The sequence below is a fragment of the Epinephelus fuscoguttatus genome, linkage group LG14 (assembly GCF_011397635.1).
Source record: "Epinephelus fuscoguttatus linkage group LG14, E.fuscoguttatus.final_Chr_v1".
In the NCBI taxonomy this organism is placed as follows: Eukaryota; Metazoa; Chordata; class Actinopteri; order Perciformes; family Serranidae; genus Epinephelus; species Epinephelus fuscoguttatus.
This window is the reverse complement of record NC_064765.1, coordinates 1,013,727-1,029,531: the sequence shown is the minus strand read 5'-3', so window position 1 is coordinate 1,029,531 and position 15,805 is coordinate 1,013,727. Positions and strand designations below refer to the sequence as shown.

Here is a 15,805-nt window from a genome sequence, read left to right as displayed (position 1 = left end):
CCTCATTGTAGCCTGTAGCTCTAACTGCCTCTCTGGGCACCGCGTTCATGTGTGTGTGCTTGCTTTCGCTGGTCTGGCGCTGGCTGGTTGGTGCAGCCTGGACCCAAATGTTGTTGTTGGGCTGCCTACAGAGACCGGACTTTTTCACAGCATATTCAGAGGACATGTAGCTAGCGGATCGTGAGGAGATGTTTGCTGCATGTGACATATGACTTGACCTGACTTGCTTGATTCTCACCACAACTAACTTGGGACTTGCTTGAGACTTGAAGGTAAAGACTTGAGACTTGCTTGTGACTTTCCCCCATGTGTGCCTCATACAAATATACATTAGAGGAGAGCGGGAGCAACTGTACCACCTCAAACTGCACCAGTCAGAAATCAAACAGCACCTGATGCATCGGCATCGGTAACCTGAAAAAAAGCTGCGTAACAGGTAAAAATATGTATAAATATGTACACATATATATATATAAATTCACAGGTAAAAATGAACTCCACATGGGCAGGCAATTTTCATTAAAATAAGAATAAGAATGTAAAACTCATCTATAGTTCCAGTTGTTTCAAGTGGCTGTTGAAAGGAGGGATTTTTGCTTTCAGCTGGGCTCTGGATGTTCACTGCTGTCAGGTACGTTTGAATAGTCTTTAATTATTTCAGTAGCCCTCAGGTCAACGTTCTCTCTGCAGCACACCATTATTAGAACATTTGTGCAAAGGTTTTAATCCCTCAGACTCTCTGATCAAACTTGAATCTGTATCTGGAGGTGGGAGTCGGCCCTTTGATCACAGAGTCAAACTGAAACTGTTTCTCACACTTTGCTGTAAAACAAACTAAAGTCCATGTTGCAAATCTTTTTGTTTTAATGGAGTCAGATTGTGTCTCCAGCTGCTGCAGTCACACGGCTCTGCCTCAGTAATGACTAAATCAGCTTCTTCTCATCTAAAGATAGCCTGAATCAGAGGTCTGGTGTCCACGTGAGATTTAGAGTTGGTGCCTTCATCTCCGGCAGGGTGCGAGGTGCTCTTGTTTCTTGATCTTCTCCGAAAGAAAACACGTTTTGGCTGCTGCTGCTGCCACAATAACGAGACGACAACTGAGGACGTTCCACCAGCTCCCAGTTACTTAGAGACAAGACCTGAAAGTGTTTCTGCTGGTTTGAAATCACACAACAGCCCGAGGCCCAAATATGTTGTTGATATGTTTGAAGAATGTGAGGTCCCTCAGATCTCAAGGAAACAGCTTTTTGTGCCTCCAGTCAGAAGCAAACACGATGAGGATGAGTTTATCTACGATGCTGCAAACACCCAGGACCCCCCCCATGATGCACCCCGACTTCTTTAGACACTTTCATGTCCGTATTTCAAATGAGTTTGATACTCAATGGATAAATTCAGTGTAAAAGTTCATCCTTGAGAAAAAAAATCTTAACTTAAGGTCCACTTACTCAATTTTTCTGGGCTTTCAGCCACATCTCACTGTCTTCCTCTGCAGATTGAGTTTGTGCCGTAGACATGGAGATAGTTCAGTCATTATCATGTGATCTATGTAAAGACAATTCAATAGTGAAACACATCTCTGCCGAGGAAGACCAGCCCTTGGATGGGCGCCTGGAGCATCTGGGGGTTTGGTACCTTGCTCAGGAGGTGACCTGGCACCTCTTAAGCTACCAGTCCACGCTCTATATTTGGTCCGGACAGGGACTCGAGCTGGTGACCCTCTGGTTCCCAAACCAAGTCCCTGTGGACTGAGCGGTCACCAATTCACGGCAGATCAGCTGATGGAAGCTGGATGTTGCTGATGAGTGGACATCTAACCATTTATTGAGCCAAGTATGTGCGACTCCTCTACGATAGGTGGAGATATGCCCCCTTTCAGCTTGTTAGTATTGGACCTTTTTCCTGTTGACCTATTACGTCACAGACCAAACAATGGACAAACAAGTTAGCTACGGTTAGCTAGCAGCTAACTGCTACCATGGTGGACAACTTTACAGCTCTGTACATTTGGTGCGTCCAAAAAGTCACGGCTCTGGATGTAGATTTCTCCATGTTGTTACCGGCTTCTTCTTCTCTTACACATTTAATGCTATTGGACTTCCGGGTCAAAGCCCGGGGCGGAAACTGTGGAGCATGCTCAGAGCTCCTCGGACAGTTTGGGTCTGATCGTTCTCGGAACCCATCGGCTGTATTCGGCATCTGACTTCTGGAGGACGGTCATACAGCCTCTGGGGGCAGACCCCCGATTTTTTGGCATTGCGGTTTGATTTGGGCGGAGGAGGCGAATTTCCGTTTCCGACTTCTGTTTATATTTAAGTAAATATGCTGAACCACTGCGATGGATTCAGAATTTGCAGTGATGCCAATTATGTTCCACCTCGTTAGTTCACCGCACGGACCGTTTAACCTGGCAACAACTGCAGCCGGCTCAAACGTGATTAGTCAATATCACGCAGACTACAAACAGCCTACAACCGGAAACCAGGGCTCTTCCGCTCTTCTTCACTGAATGTAGAGTCTGTATGTAGAGACTAGGGTCTGATATACACGCAGGAGTCACATGATCTGGGTGTGTTAGTCCCACTGTGACACATTCACTTTAGGACCATTTCACTCACACTGACATGTTTACAGGGATTTTAAATAAATCCATTTCCTCTGTTGTCATGGAAACAGACTGAGTGACGTCAGTTCAGAAATATAAATGTTATCGTGATCTTTATCCATAAAAAAGCAGCTTCTGGTTACTGTCATTTCTTTATGAGTGAGTCCAGCCCTTTCCAATATGGCGGCGATGTTGACGAATGATCTGGGAGCCAATGAGACGTCCATGATTCTGTACCTGCAGTGGTGACCACCCTCGACTGTATGTAAGGAAAAATACCTCATACAACCCGTCATAAAGATCTGAACTGTCCCTGTAAACAGGATATCATTTGTTCTCGGAGTGTACGCTGAAATAATAAGTATAAAACATTTAAATGAACTGTTCTGATGCAAGAAGCGAAGCTCTGGATGTGTACATAGTGACCTCTGTGCTGAGAACACACAGTGATGTAGATGAAGTGTGTGGAGATTAAATTGTGTGAATATCTAAAGCTCATGAAGCCAAAGGGAGTGAAATCCATATTTCCTCACTGTATGAAATTCACCATCGCCTGGAAGCAGATTAACGTTCCTCCTCTTTCAGCCTGCAGTGACTTCCTTTTCATTTCTCTGCCATATCAGTGCTTCACATCTCCCCTCCATGTGTCTCGCCCCTCTTGGAGCTGAGAGAATCCCCCCCTGCTCCTCTGCTCTCCCTAATAAGCCACAGCGACATTCCTTGGCTGACAGCTGTTCCAGATGGCATTATTACTCCGCGGTTTCACAGTCAGCTGGCTCAGGATCCACCACCAGCGGAGGCGGCTGTCCCTCCACCGTGCCCGGGCATCAACATCAACACCAACATATGGCAGTGTTATGTAATACTGTATCTGTGGGGTGATGTATTACGCTCATCACCAACAACTTCTCCTGCTTCCTCTTCATGTCTGTGCTGGGTTCAACTATTGTTCTACTCTCTGTAATATTCAGGTGCACACACACACACACACACACACACACACACACACACACACACACACACACACACACTGACGACCAGGTTCAATCTCCTGAAGATTATACACTGGACTGTGCTGTGATTAAAGGGACAGTTCACCCTAAAATCAGAGATACATATTTCTCCTCTTTCCTGTCGTGCTGTTTATCAGTCTGGATAGTTTTGGTGTGAGTGTCAGAGATATCTGTCTTCTCTACACTCTAATGGATCCAGATGAAACTCTGAAAACTACAGCATCAGTGTCTCTTTCTAGAAATCGTGATCTGGTTACTGAAGATAATCCACAGACCTTGTTGTGAGCAGTTTCATGTGGGAACTATTTTCTGTCCACACCCACTGACCGTATCACTGTGCAGAAGGAAGTGTGCATCTACTCATGTGGTGCTTCTGATTTTCAAAGAGGCTGCGTCACTGAATCTTACCGAACACCTGTTCCAGTGTCAAGGATACTTCAAATTCTACTTTTCGTCTACTGCAGGCATGTCCAAAGTCTGGCCCAGGGGCCAACTGTGGCCCTTGAGCCCAATTTAAATGTCCTTTGGCGTGTCTTTCAGAATATATTAAATATATCCAACCACACAACGCTGGTTAATCAAACAAGTTCACTTAGCATTTTTCGGTTCACCTCAGGAACGACGCAGGCAGAACTTCTGTGTTTTCATAGATAGTAAAGAAGCAAACTAACATTATCTGACAGCGGATGTAGCTACAGCGAAGAAGCGTAAAGCCGACAGTGACAGCCGCTGGTTTTATGAACGGTGAGAAGTTAAATACTTTTACAATGAAAGATGAAACGGTGATTTTTCTTTAAAAGAACTTGTTTGATGCGAGAGGCCGCCGGCCCCCATTCAGACATGTTTGGACACCTTTAATTTACTGTTAGCTCACCAAGCTCCACTGAGCTAACTTACGTAACAGCTCAGTCAAGAATATCGTCATTAACGATTACATCTCACTCTGTCACGAGCCTCCCATCCAACGGTGCTTCTCAAAGTCAAGGATGCTTCCTTGATAGGATGGTACCTTCCAAGGTGAGTTAAGTTAAAGTCAAAGAGTTTAGGCAAGACTCCTTCCTAGCATTCGCTAACCACACATTGCAACAGTCCTTCAGCAGGATTCGATGAGGTAGCCTCCTTGAAATTCAGCCATTTAAGGACCCTTCCTTGACATTGAGTAGATGCACGCTTCCTTCTGCGCAATGATACAGTCGGTGGGCGTAGTTCGGTGGAAAGAAATTGTTCCTGTATGAAACTGCTCCCCACAAGGTCTGTGGATTATCTTGAGTTACCAGATCATGATTTCTGGAGAGAGACACTGATGTTGAGTTTTTTAAGTGTAGTTTTTTGAGTGCCATCTAGTGTCATCATGTTTGAGAGAAGGCAGACCTCTCTACAGCTGATATCTCCAACACTCTGCAGCAAAACTATCTAGGTTAATACACTGCACTACAGGTGAGAGGAACAATATGGATTTTTGATTTCGTGGTGAAGTGTCCGTTGACAGCACGTCTAGGACTGTGTCAGGGTTTCTGCTCTCGCTCCCTCTGTTTAAATGTTTTCCTACATGTTGTTAGAAACACCGTGTGTTTGGAAACTCTACTAAGCGTTACAACTTTCCTCTGGGTTAAACATTTTATTAATTCTGTTCCACATCCTTTTGCACATTCAGCTGAGGAGGGCTGATCTCTCTCTGAACAGCTTTCATCAGACAACCTTTAAAAATCATAATCTATAATCAATATTCTTATGAAATAAAGATGTGAACTGTTGATATTGATGGGCAGACAGATAACGATCACGTCAGCTCTGCAGGGTTTTTTTGCAGCTTGTTTAAAAAGCTGACTGTTCAGGATGTCTAATTCTGTTGAACTCTCACTGGTGTCGTAGCGTGGCGTTCAGCTGCAGCAGGCAGCTGTTCCTGCTGATAAACGTGCTGATAAACCGACTGTACACCACCTGCTGTGTTGGGAGGTGAAGCTGCTGTCGGCCGGGAAATGTTTGGAGTCACTGACTTGTTCGTTTAAAGCAGATTTGACGATCATCTCTAATGTAATGAAAGAGATTAGCGTACATTCACACTGGTGCTGTGCAACGTACAACAGAGATGGTGGAAAGTGTGTATTCCTACGTGTGTGTGTGTGTGTGTGTGTGTGTGTGTGTGTGTGTGACAGGGTGACCGAGTGTGTTTGATGTTGATGTGGGCGTTATCGTGTGCAGAGACCCTTCATAAACCCTTCTGTCTCTTTCTTTGAACAGCCAACTCTTCGCTGAATCCGACCCCTCCGTCGAACCCAACACATGCTCACGCGCCAACCCTCCTCCCACCCGCCTGCACGCCCGCCCGCCAACGCCATACAAACGCACACATTCAGAATCCATATGGACACATGCCGACACACACAACCTGACATGAATTCACACTGTGCTCAGACACACTGCGGTGTGTACACACTGATTAGCCAACGCATGTAGAGAGCAGAACATACATCTGTACGCCACACACACATACACACTTACAAATACACACACACAGACGTCACACTCCTCAGTTGGGGCTTACTCTATTGGCTGGTCTTAACTGCTTTGTAGTATTTTTAGGCCTGTTATTCTGGGGCCTGTTCTGGCAGGCCACTGGAAGGGTATATAAGCCTCCCCCTGCAACTGGGGACCACTGAGAACACACAGTGGAAACATCTCCGCCCGACACTCCAGCAAACATCCAGCAGGCATTTTAAATCCTCTCAGGGTGAGTAAAAGCTTCGGACACTTTCAGGGATGTAGCCGCAGTTAAACCGACCCAGACTGGGTTCACCCACCGTCACCTCTCTGAGCATAAATCTGACACATATCTGCATTTTAGAGAGTTATCATGAGCACTGACGGGAGTGATCCTAGAACGCTGTGTGATTTCATTTGAAGAGTTTATTTTGTGCTTGGACTGACTCCAACATGAGTGCTGATACCTTGTGATATCCAACGGGACCTTCACTTTAGTCGCACTCCAGGAAGGTCTGAGGTCAGGGTCAGCTGCAGCGCAGTGCCCGCGGAGCTGATAGGACTTAGTGGTCTGCTGAAGGACACTTGAGCCGGGCAGATACTTGTCGACACGGAGTTTCAGCCCGGGTCATCCGGTTGAAGGACGGTCAGTGCCTCCACCGTGCCAACCCTTCAAACGAACGAGTCATTATTTCACCACACATGTTCAAACATGTTGCTCATTTTGAGACGCGCTGAATACAGCCATCAATCTGCAGGTTCATCACACACAGGAAGTTATAAGGTCATGCTAATCTGGTGGAGGTTCTGACTGTCTTTGCGCTGTTAGCTGTGACAGTGACTAATGATTCCAACCTTTGCGTTCATTTCTGGTCATGAATAGACACCGTGTAATTGCCAATTCATCACTGTCTTACACAGAATGTACTGTATAGAACACGCTCTGCGTCACTCAGTGCAGCGTGTGCGGTATGGATCTTTGTCTCAGCAGCTCTGAGTCTCATCCAAAGCTGCTGAACAAAAAGGCCGAGCTGCTCCCAGGATTAACAATATTAGCTAAAAATAGAAAATGTCTTTTGTCTTTTAAACAGTATGTACCTTGTGTTTGGTCAGGGCGCCATGCTTCCAGCATAATGTCAGCTAAAGTTGCCATTCAGAAGTTCTCCTTCCCCTTCTCCTGCGCTGCACGCCTGCCTCAGCAAGATGAGGTGACCCAGGAGGGATGTGCACAGGTGAAGCTCCATGACCTCCAGGAGAATCGAATCCTGAGCGAAGCAAACCCTGTTGCTGTGATCGGAGCTCTGGTGCATCATGAGAGTCAGGTCCAGGGGAGTCCGAAGCCTCCTCCTGGGGGAGACGCAGCAGCCGCCCAGGTCCTGGTCTGTGCTGAAGCTTCCCAGAGTGCTGTGCTCTCCAGGCACGCTGTGTTTGAGAAACTGACAGTTGAAAGTGAAGATCAGCGCCCTGCGGCAAAGAGACAGCTGTCGTCCGAGAGCGCAGCCAGAACCATCACTGTGGTGAAGAAGAGCGCTGTGAGGAAGGAGGCGGAGGAGCACAGGCTCCTGAAGCCTAAAGCTCACCTGGGACAGAGGGTGGCACCGTGCCCTGCAGTGGCAGGGAAAAGGAAGCGCCGAAAGGACCTCTTCACCAACTCTGAGGTGTTCCACAGGGTCGATTCACACGCCATCAGGGCCGGAGCAGAGGTGACAACACACAACAGCCTTATAAAACATAATAACACATGAGGTGCGAACATTTTTACTGTTGATGGCCAAAGTGCAAATCTGCCAGTGACAAACATCAGTCGTTACTTCACCTGTTAAAGGGACAGTTCACCTTGAAATCAAAGATACATATTTTTCCTCTTCCTCTCATTGCACAGTCTGATAGTTTTGGTGTGAGCTGCAGTGTGTTGCAGATATCAGACGTACAGATGTCTGACTTCTCTCCAGTATGATGTCTCTCAGCTCGTGGAGCTCAAAGTGCCAAAGAAATATTTTTGAAAAACTCAACATCAATGTCTCTCTCCAGAAACCATGACCTGGTTACTGAAGATAATCCACAGACCTTGTTGTGAGCAGTTTCATGTAGGAACTATTTCCTGTCTACACCCACCGACCGTATCACTGTGCAGAAGGAAGAGTGCATCTACTGCTAGCTCACCTAGCATCACTGAGCTAGCTAACGTTAGAACTCAGCCGAGGAGGACGCCATTAATGTTTACATCTCATGCTGTCATGAGCACGAGCCTCTCGTCCATCAGTGCGTCTCAAAGTCAAGGATGCTTCCTTGGCAGGTCTTACAGAGTCTAGGCAAGACTCCTTCCCGGTATTTGGTGAACACACATTGGAGCAGCCTAATGAGTGCCCAGGTGTGTGTCACTGAAGATGCCCCGCCTTCATCTGCAAATCATACACAAAGTATTGTGGGTTCCCTTACACTCGCTGAGGATACACAAGTGCATATTTGAGAATTCTCTGAAGGAAGACTTCAAAGGATCCATGACATTGGAGCATTCCTTTGGCGGGAGTCGATGACGTAGCCTCCTTGAAGTTCGGTTAGGGTTCAGCAGGTTAAGGACACGAGTAGATGCACACTTCCTTCTGCACAGTGATACGGTCGGTGGGTGTAGACAGGAAATAGTTCCTACATGAAACTGCTCACAACAAGGTCTGTGGATTATCTTCAGTAACCAGGTCATGGTTTCTGGAGAGAGACACTGATGTTGAGTTTTTCCAAAAGTATTTCTTTGGCACTTTGAGCTCCACGAGCTGAGTGACATCATACTGGAGAGAAGTCAGACATCTGTACGTCTGATATCTGCAACACTCACACCAAAACTATCAGACTGACAAACAGCTCTACAGGAAGAGGAAGAATAAATGTTTTTGATATTGAGATGAACTGTCCCTTTAAGCTTCATAGAAAAACTGTAGCTCGTCCATACTGACAGTCTCAACATAGAGAAGCTAAACGAACCAGCCAGGTTAGCTGACCGAGAACTGAAATCAAGAGGTCATGTACAGGAGGAACCAGACATAGCTAAAAACAGAGGTGGGTCTTTGTGTCCCTGAGCTCTGCAGAGGAGCTCTGAGCACTGAGAACATCGACTCATCTGCTGCAATAAAAGCTAACAAATACTGCAGCTCTCAGGCAGCGCTCACATCCTTGAGCATGGACGCTAACCTGGTTTGTTCAATACACTGAATGGCACTGAGAGATGTGGGCAAACAGGATGATGCTGTAAGCTGATGAAGAAAACAACTGGCAGGTTTACAGGGAAGGCTCGACGCTGGCTGAATGTGAACACGTGAAGACCTTATATTGAGGGTTAATGACCTATAAAACAGTGGATATCTTTTGTGTGTGTGTGTGTTGCAGCTGAAGGAAAAGCGTGTGTATGATGTGAAGACGATAGCACAGTGTATCACACAAGGAGCCAGGAATGAGCTGGAGCGGCTTCGTGCCATCTGGGTTTGGCTGTGCCACAACATCGGTGGGTATCAGACTGAACTCTAAATATAAATCCTGTTGTTGTGTAATCCACCACCTTTGGGATTTTAGGATCTATCCGCGTTATATTTACTCCTGGTTTTGGAATAACAGGAATGTTGTCTTATAGAGTATGATGTGAGCGGGTTCCTCGGCCGCTCGGAGAAGCTGAGCTCACCGGAGGAGGTGATTGCGGCCGGTCGGGGCGTGTGCTGCGGCTACTCCAGCCTCTGTACTGAGATGTGCAGGTAAACACAACTAAACTAAAATCTGAATCATAATCTGAATTGAAATAATCAGACACTGCGGCCTCTCCTCACTGTCTTAGAGCAGTGATACTCAACTTACAGCCGGTTGAGGCCCCAGGAGGCCCCCTGAACCCCTTTCTAACTCACAGGGAAATAAATGGCGCCTTAAGTCCAGCCGCCAGGAGGTTACTACTTGCTATAAACACAACATTAGCATTTTGTCACCTAATAAACTTGTTACAGTTGACGTGTTAGTTTTTTAAATAAATCCAGCAGACACAGATCAAACTATGGGCCACACAGGTTCCTGGGACCGAGGACTTGTTGTTCCGGAAAGACACAAGGTCACAGTGCTGTTGTGCCTCATTGAGATTTTCATCTTTTATTTTTTTGTGTGAGACATGTTGAAAAGATAAAAATATAACCACATGAAGTGAACACACAGGGAGAGACACGCATACTGCAGTACACTCCTCTGAGTGTTTCATTCATCCACATGTCAGTACACACTCGGCAGTAAGTGCTCATTCTTCCATCCATTCATTCAGTGCTGTGCTGCATTCTGCATCCTTGGTCCTCTCGCAGTTCAAGGCCTTTAAATAATGATGTGCGCTGAATGGATCGTGTTGAAACACTGCAGCACAAACAGTAAACAGCCACACACAGCTTTCAGGACGGGGACGACTTCATGCTGGATTTTTGACTAGGGAACAACCAGCATGGCCGTTTTCCCTTTAACTCTCACCTCAAGATGAAACTAGAGTAACTGTCCTGTGATTGTATGACTCCGCCCACCAGTCCACCCTGTGGTTGTATGACTCCGCCCACCAGTCCACCCTGTGGCTGTATGACTCCACCCACCAGTCCACCCTGTGGTTGTATGACTCCACCCACCAGTCCACCCTGTGGCTGTATGACTCCACCCACCAGTCCACCCTGTGGTTGTATGACTCCACCCACCAGTCCACCCTGTGGTTGTATGACTCCACCCACCAGTCCACCCTGTGGTTGTATGACTCCGCCCACCAGTCCACCCTGTGGCTGTATGACTCCGCCCACCAGTCCACCCTGTGGCTGTATGACTCCGCCCACCAGTCCACCCTGTGGTTGTATGACTCCGCCCACCAGTCCACCCTGTGGCTGTATGACTCCGCCCACCAGTCCATCCTGTGGCTGTATGACTCCACCCACCAGTCCACCCTGTGGTTGTATGACTCCGCCCACCAGTCCACCCTGTGGTTGTATGACTCCGCCCACCAGTCCACCCTGTGGTTGTATGACTCCTCCCACCAGTCCGGTGTCTCTGACAGTCTCCATCCATGTCAGTGAAAACATGGATGCTTCACACACAGAAGATCTATACAATCAGCACAGTGTCAAGATTAGAGTCACCAATTCAGTATCTGACCAAATGTCTCCCCTTCTGTTCCTGAGATATGACGTTAAAACATGATGATGTCACAGTCAAGCTGACCTTTGACCTTTTGACCTTCAGTATTTGATCCTGTCAGACATTTGTGTCAAGTTTGGTCAGAATTAATGAATGAATATGGACAAAAACATGTTTTGTGAGGTCACACTGACCTTTGACCTTTGACCACTAAATTCTGATCAGTTTATTCTTCAGTCCAAGTGGACGTTTGTGCCAAATTTAAAGAAGTTCTCTCAAGGCATTTGTGAGATATCGCATTTATGAGACTGAGACAGATGTGGGGTCACAGTGACCTTTGGCCACCAAAACCTAATCAGTTCATTGCTGAGTCCACGTGGACATTTGTGCCAAATATGAAGGCGTTCACAAGAATGAGACAGATGGACAGACAGACAAACAACCCTCCGGCTATGCCCATCGCCGGCACAGATGCAAATAAAGGTTCTTTGGGCGGCCATGACAGTAGCCACGAGTCTCCACTGAAGTGAAGAGGACTTGTTCCCAGCAGATGTTTTGTTCCTCACAATCAATGAACTCCTTTAAATTAAAGCTGTATATTTGTCTTTTTAAGAGAAAGGACAACCAGCCTTTAAGAAGAACATTAAATCAGCTAACACGTGTATCCTTAACTAAAACATTAAAACAGGACAGAGATGGGGCCCCTGTGAATAATGTCAGGGGGTGTGCGTCTGTGGCCCTGTGGGGCCACTGAAATGTAAGGGTGGCACAAACTGAATTTATATAGGAGTACTATGATGGTGCTTTAGTTTACAGGTGAGCTGAAAACTATGTGAATATGAGACTTAAGGAATCACATACAGATAGACTGTGTTTTTGTATTGATTTCTTTATTTTATAGTATATTTTTGAAGCACTGGGGAGGGCAATACAAATTTAAATGGCTGTATTTTATATTTCTTACACCTCTAAAGACAACATGCCCTACAAAATTTGGTGCAATATTTTGGCAGTTTACCAAATGTGGGTGTTTTTTTTAAATTATATTTTTAATCAAGGAAACATGGGTTCCAAATCTTGGTGATTTTATGAATTTTGGAGCTAAATCTCAACAGTGATATTTCATCAAAATCACTTTATTCTAAATGTTCAGCTTTAATTTGACTCACGCACACACACACACACACACACACACACACACACACACACACACAGAGAGGCCTCCCATCATTACTGATTACTTCTGCGAGGCTGGCCCGTGGCCACCTCTCGATGGTGTTACTGCAGATACCAACCTTGAACCTGACTTTAAGGACACGGCATATAAAACAAATCACAGCGAGCGTGCTCTGTTTGGTTTGTGTTTCCAGAGAGGTGGGCATCGAGTGCCAAGAGGTGCCGGGCCACAGTAAGGGCGTCGGGTACCTTCAGGGTCAGAGCCTCAAGAATGTGAAATCTGATCACCTGTGGAACTCTGTGCTTCTGGGAGGACAGTGGTTCCTGCTGGACGCCTGCTGGGGAGCAGGACGAGTGGACATGGAGAACGAAAGCTTCGTCAAAAGGTTTGACACAGAAACAGATTCTATCTCCAGTCAGTGGTGATGGTGTTTCAAAAGCAATGTTTTCTCTGAAATAACGCAAACTGGGAGCTTACAGCGAATCTGTGCAATTAGCAAACAGCTCCATGAAGCAGCTCTGAAACCGTAACAAGTCTTGGTTTGCTCTTTGGTTTATTATCACACAAGCAAAACCAGCAGCGAGTCGAGTCTCACACCAGTCTGCTGTCTCCATCTGTTGCCTCCAAGGTTCGATGATTTCTATTTCCTGACGGACCCAGAGGAGTTCATAGATTCACACTTCCCCGATGAGGAGAAATGGCAGCTCCTTGACACGCCCATCGCTCTGGAGGAGTTTGAGAGGAGAGTCTTCAAGACTTCAGCCTTCTTCACCTTGGGGCTGCGACTGATGCAGCCTCATCACTTCCACATCGTCACAGGTTCGGCCTGGTTTGGCTGATTTTACAGAACGTGTAAATCTATGAGTCCTCCTGTTTCTACACAGTTTTATGCACTCGTTTGTGAAAGGTTTTAAAATTCTTTTTTGGTCCAAGAACGAGCGAGTTGTTTTGTTGGAGTTAATTTCAGGTGTCTCCTGTCAGTGACGGAAAAACTGTATTTAAAAAACTCCTCTCATTTCCTCCTCAGATGACGGCGAGGCTAACGTGTCCCTCGGCTTCTCCAGGCCGACAACTTTTACGTATGAGATCACGCAGCACCAGGACCTCCTCCACTGTGGCGCTCCAGAGCAGAAAGAGTCCTGCAACTCGTCCTTCGGCCTCCTGACGGTTTCCCATCGGAGCATGAAGCTGCAGCTCCTGCCGCCTGCGAGCGGCGTGTACGACGTGAAGGTGTTTGCCAGACCTGAAACAGCCACCACGCCTCTGATTTGGGTCTGCTCCTACACAGTCGAGTGTCCCGTCCCCAGGGCCATGGAGGAGATCCCAGAGAACCCCTTCCTGTCTTGGGGTCTGCAGCCTGTTGCGGGGTCTCTGGGTGTTGCAGGGAGCAGTCAGGGCAGCAAGGCTGCAGAGGTGGAGGAGGGTGTCTTTGAGCTGACGTTGAAGACGTCCAGGCCTCTGATGGCGCTGTGTGAACTGGTCCACCCACAGCTGGAGGCTTCAGTCGCCAAGCGCTGCCTGGCTACTCAGATTCAGGTGGATGTCCAGGTAGTCCTTGAGCCTGTCACTGTGAAACTGAGAAGGTGGTCAGTCCGGAGGAGCTCTTCCCTCCTAACCTGGGCTCGGTGTGTGGGCCGGGGACCCGCACATCAGAGGCGGGGCTGTCCAAATTCAGCCACACAACGGCGCTGGTGAGCACCCAGCAAGGCAAGTGTAACATCACTTTCCACAACCAGCGTGACCTGGAGCTTCACACTGTGCTGAGCAGAGAGGAGAGCAAAGCAGCGGCCGTACCGCTCACACGGCACGTCTTCTGCACGTACACAGACAGCAAGGTGACGGTGAGCGTCAGCCTGCCTGAGGCGGGGGTGTATCGGCTGGGTCTGTACGCTAAGATCACCCCCGCTGGAGATTTTAACCCCATGTGTGACTTTGTTCTGAGGAACAGCTGCGATCAGCCGGGGCCTCCGTTCCCCTGCGTCTACTCAGCCTGGAGGAAAGGCTGCGTGCTCTTTGAGCCCCGCGTGGGCCTGCTGGAGCCCCTCTCATGGGTCCGCTTCAGGGTGAGGGTCCCCGGGGCCCAGAGGGTGAGCGTGATGGGTGAGACAAGAACTGATCTCAAACTGAATAAGAGCAGAGTCTGGGAGGGGGAGGTTTTCAGTGGAAACGGTCTCCAGCAACTGAAACTGGCCGCCGCCACCTCGGGAGAATCCACTGACATGTCTGTTTTGATGACCTTTGACATCAAGCAGCTGGAGAGAGAAGTGTGACACGGCGGGTGGAGACCAGATGGAAACGTAGCTGTTCACTGCCTGATGACGTCACTGATACGGACTAATGCAAATCAGACTGGGGTGAAGAATCTGTGCAGATAATTCAGACTGTGAGACACAATCTTTCAGGTTTCACCACATCAAGCGAACACAGACACAGTCGTGATGAGGTGCACCAACATTTGACATATGATCTGTGAATGTTTAAACATTGTAGCGATGAAGTGAAACAAAATGCAAACCAAACCTACCTGGAAATTGTTTGGGATTTTCTTTGAGAGCTATAATTTGATCCAGGTAGTGTTGAGCCTGTCAGCTGTGATATTATTCTGATCAAGAGTGCATCTTCATTATTGATATGTTATCAGAGGTAAACCTGCTCTATGAAATCATGGTTGTCAAGAAGCGTGCAATAAAAATAAACTGTGAAAATATTTCAATCTGGAGGAGTCTTTCTTTCCACCTCGAAGTCACATTACGATTTCAGTTTCCAAAATTTAACTTTCTGTTAATTTAATTATAAATCATGAAACAGAGGCCTCAGAGATCCTTACACATCTGTTATAGGTCAAAGTCTGACTTTGAATTGTAAAAGTAATGGTAACTAAGGTAACCTGAGGGTTCAGGTGCCTCAAGTTGAAGTGTAAGTTCAGTATTTTCTTTAACCTGGACTCTACATGATTGATTTTGTGTCTGAAAGATGAATGAAAGCAGCAATTTTTAAAATTGGTCCAGTACTGAGTGAGACTGCTGCCTGCAGTGTGACCACTCATGTTCACACTGTCAGTGTGCGTCCACTAACAGTGTTTGTTTTGTCACTGACAGGCTCAGACTGTTATTCTAAGTGTGTGACAGCATTATGAAAGGATCCCTACAGAGATAGAGCTTTGTGTTAAAGAGTCAGATCCTTTTAGTTTAACCAGAAACAGCCCTGAAATCACCGTCACCAAACCCACCAGACTGCATTTAAATAAACAGGAGGGTCTGACTCTTTAACACAAAGCTCTATCTCTGTAGGGATCCTTTCATAATGCTGTCACACACTTACAATAACAGTCTGAGCCTGTCAGTGACAAAACAAACACTGTCTGGACGGACTCTGACATTTACACTCAGCTGCCAGTTT

At 46.9% G+C, this 15,805-nt stretch overlaps 1 protein-coding gene across 1 annotated transcript; it reads left to right on the top strand.

Annotated features, from left to right (window-relative positions):
• Positions 1 to 6,215: 6,215 nt before the first annotated feature.
• ky (kyphoscoliosis peptidase) lies at positions 6,216 to 15,113 on the top strand. The gene is given in 8 exon segments (XM_049596107.1): positions 6,216 to 6,349; positions 7,213 to 7,802; positions 9,481 to 9,595; positions 9,722 to 9,839; positions 12,600 to 12,791; positions 13,035 to 13,225; positions 13,434 to 13,967; positions 13,970 to 15,113. Coding segments are annotated over 7 exon segments (2,427 nt in total). The 5' UTR covers positions 6,216 to 6,349; positions 7,213 to 7,232; the 3' UTR covers positions 14,677 to 15,113.
• Positions 15,114 to 15,805: the final 692 nt, after the last annotated feature.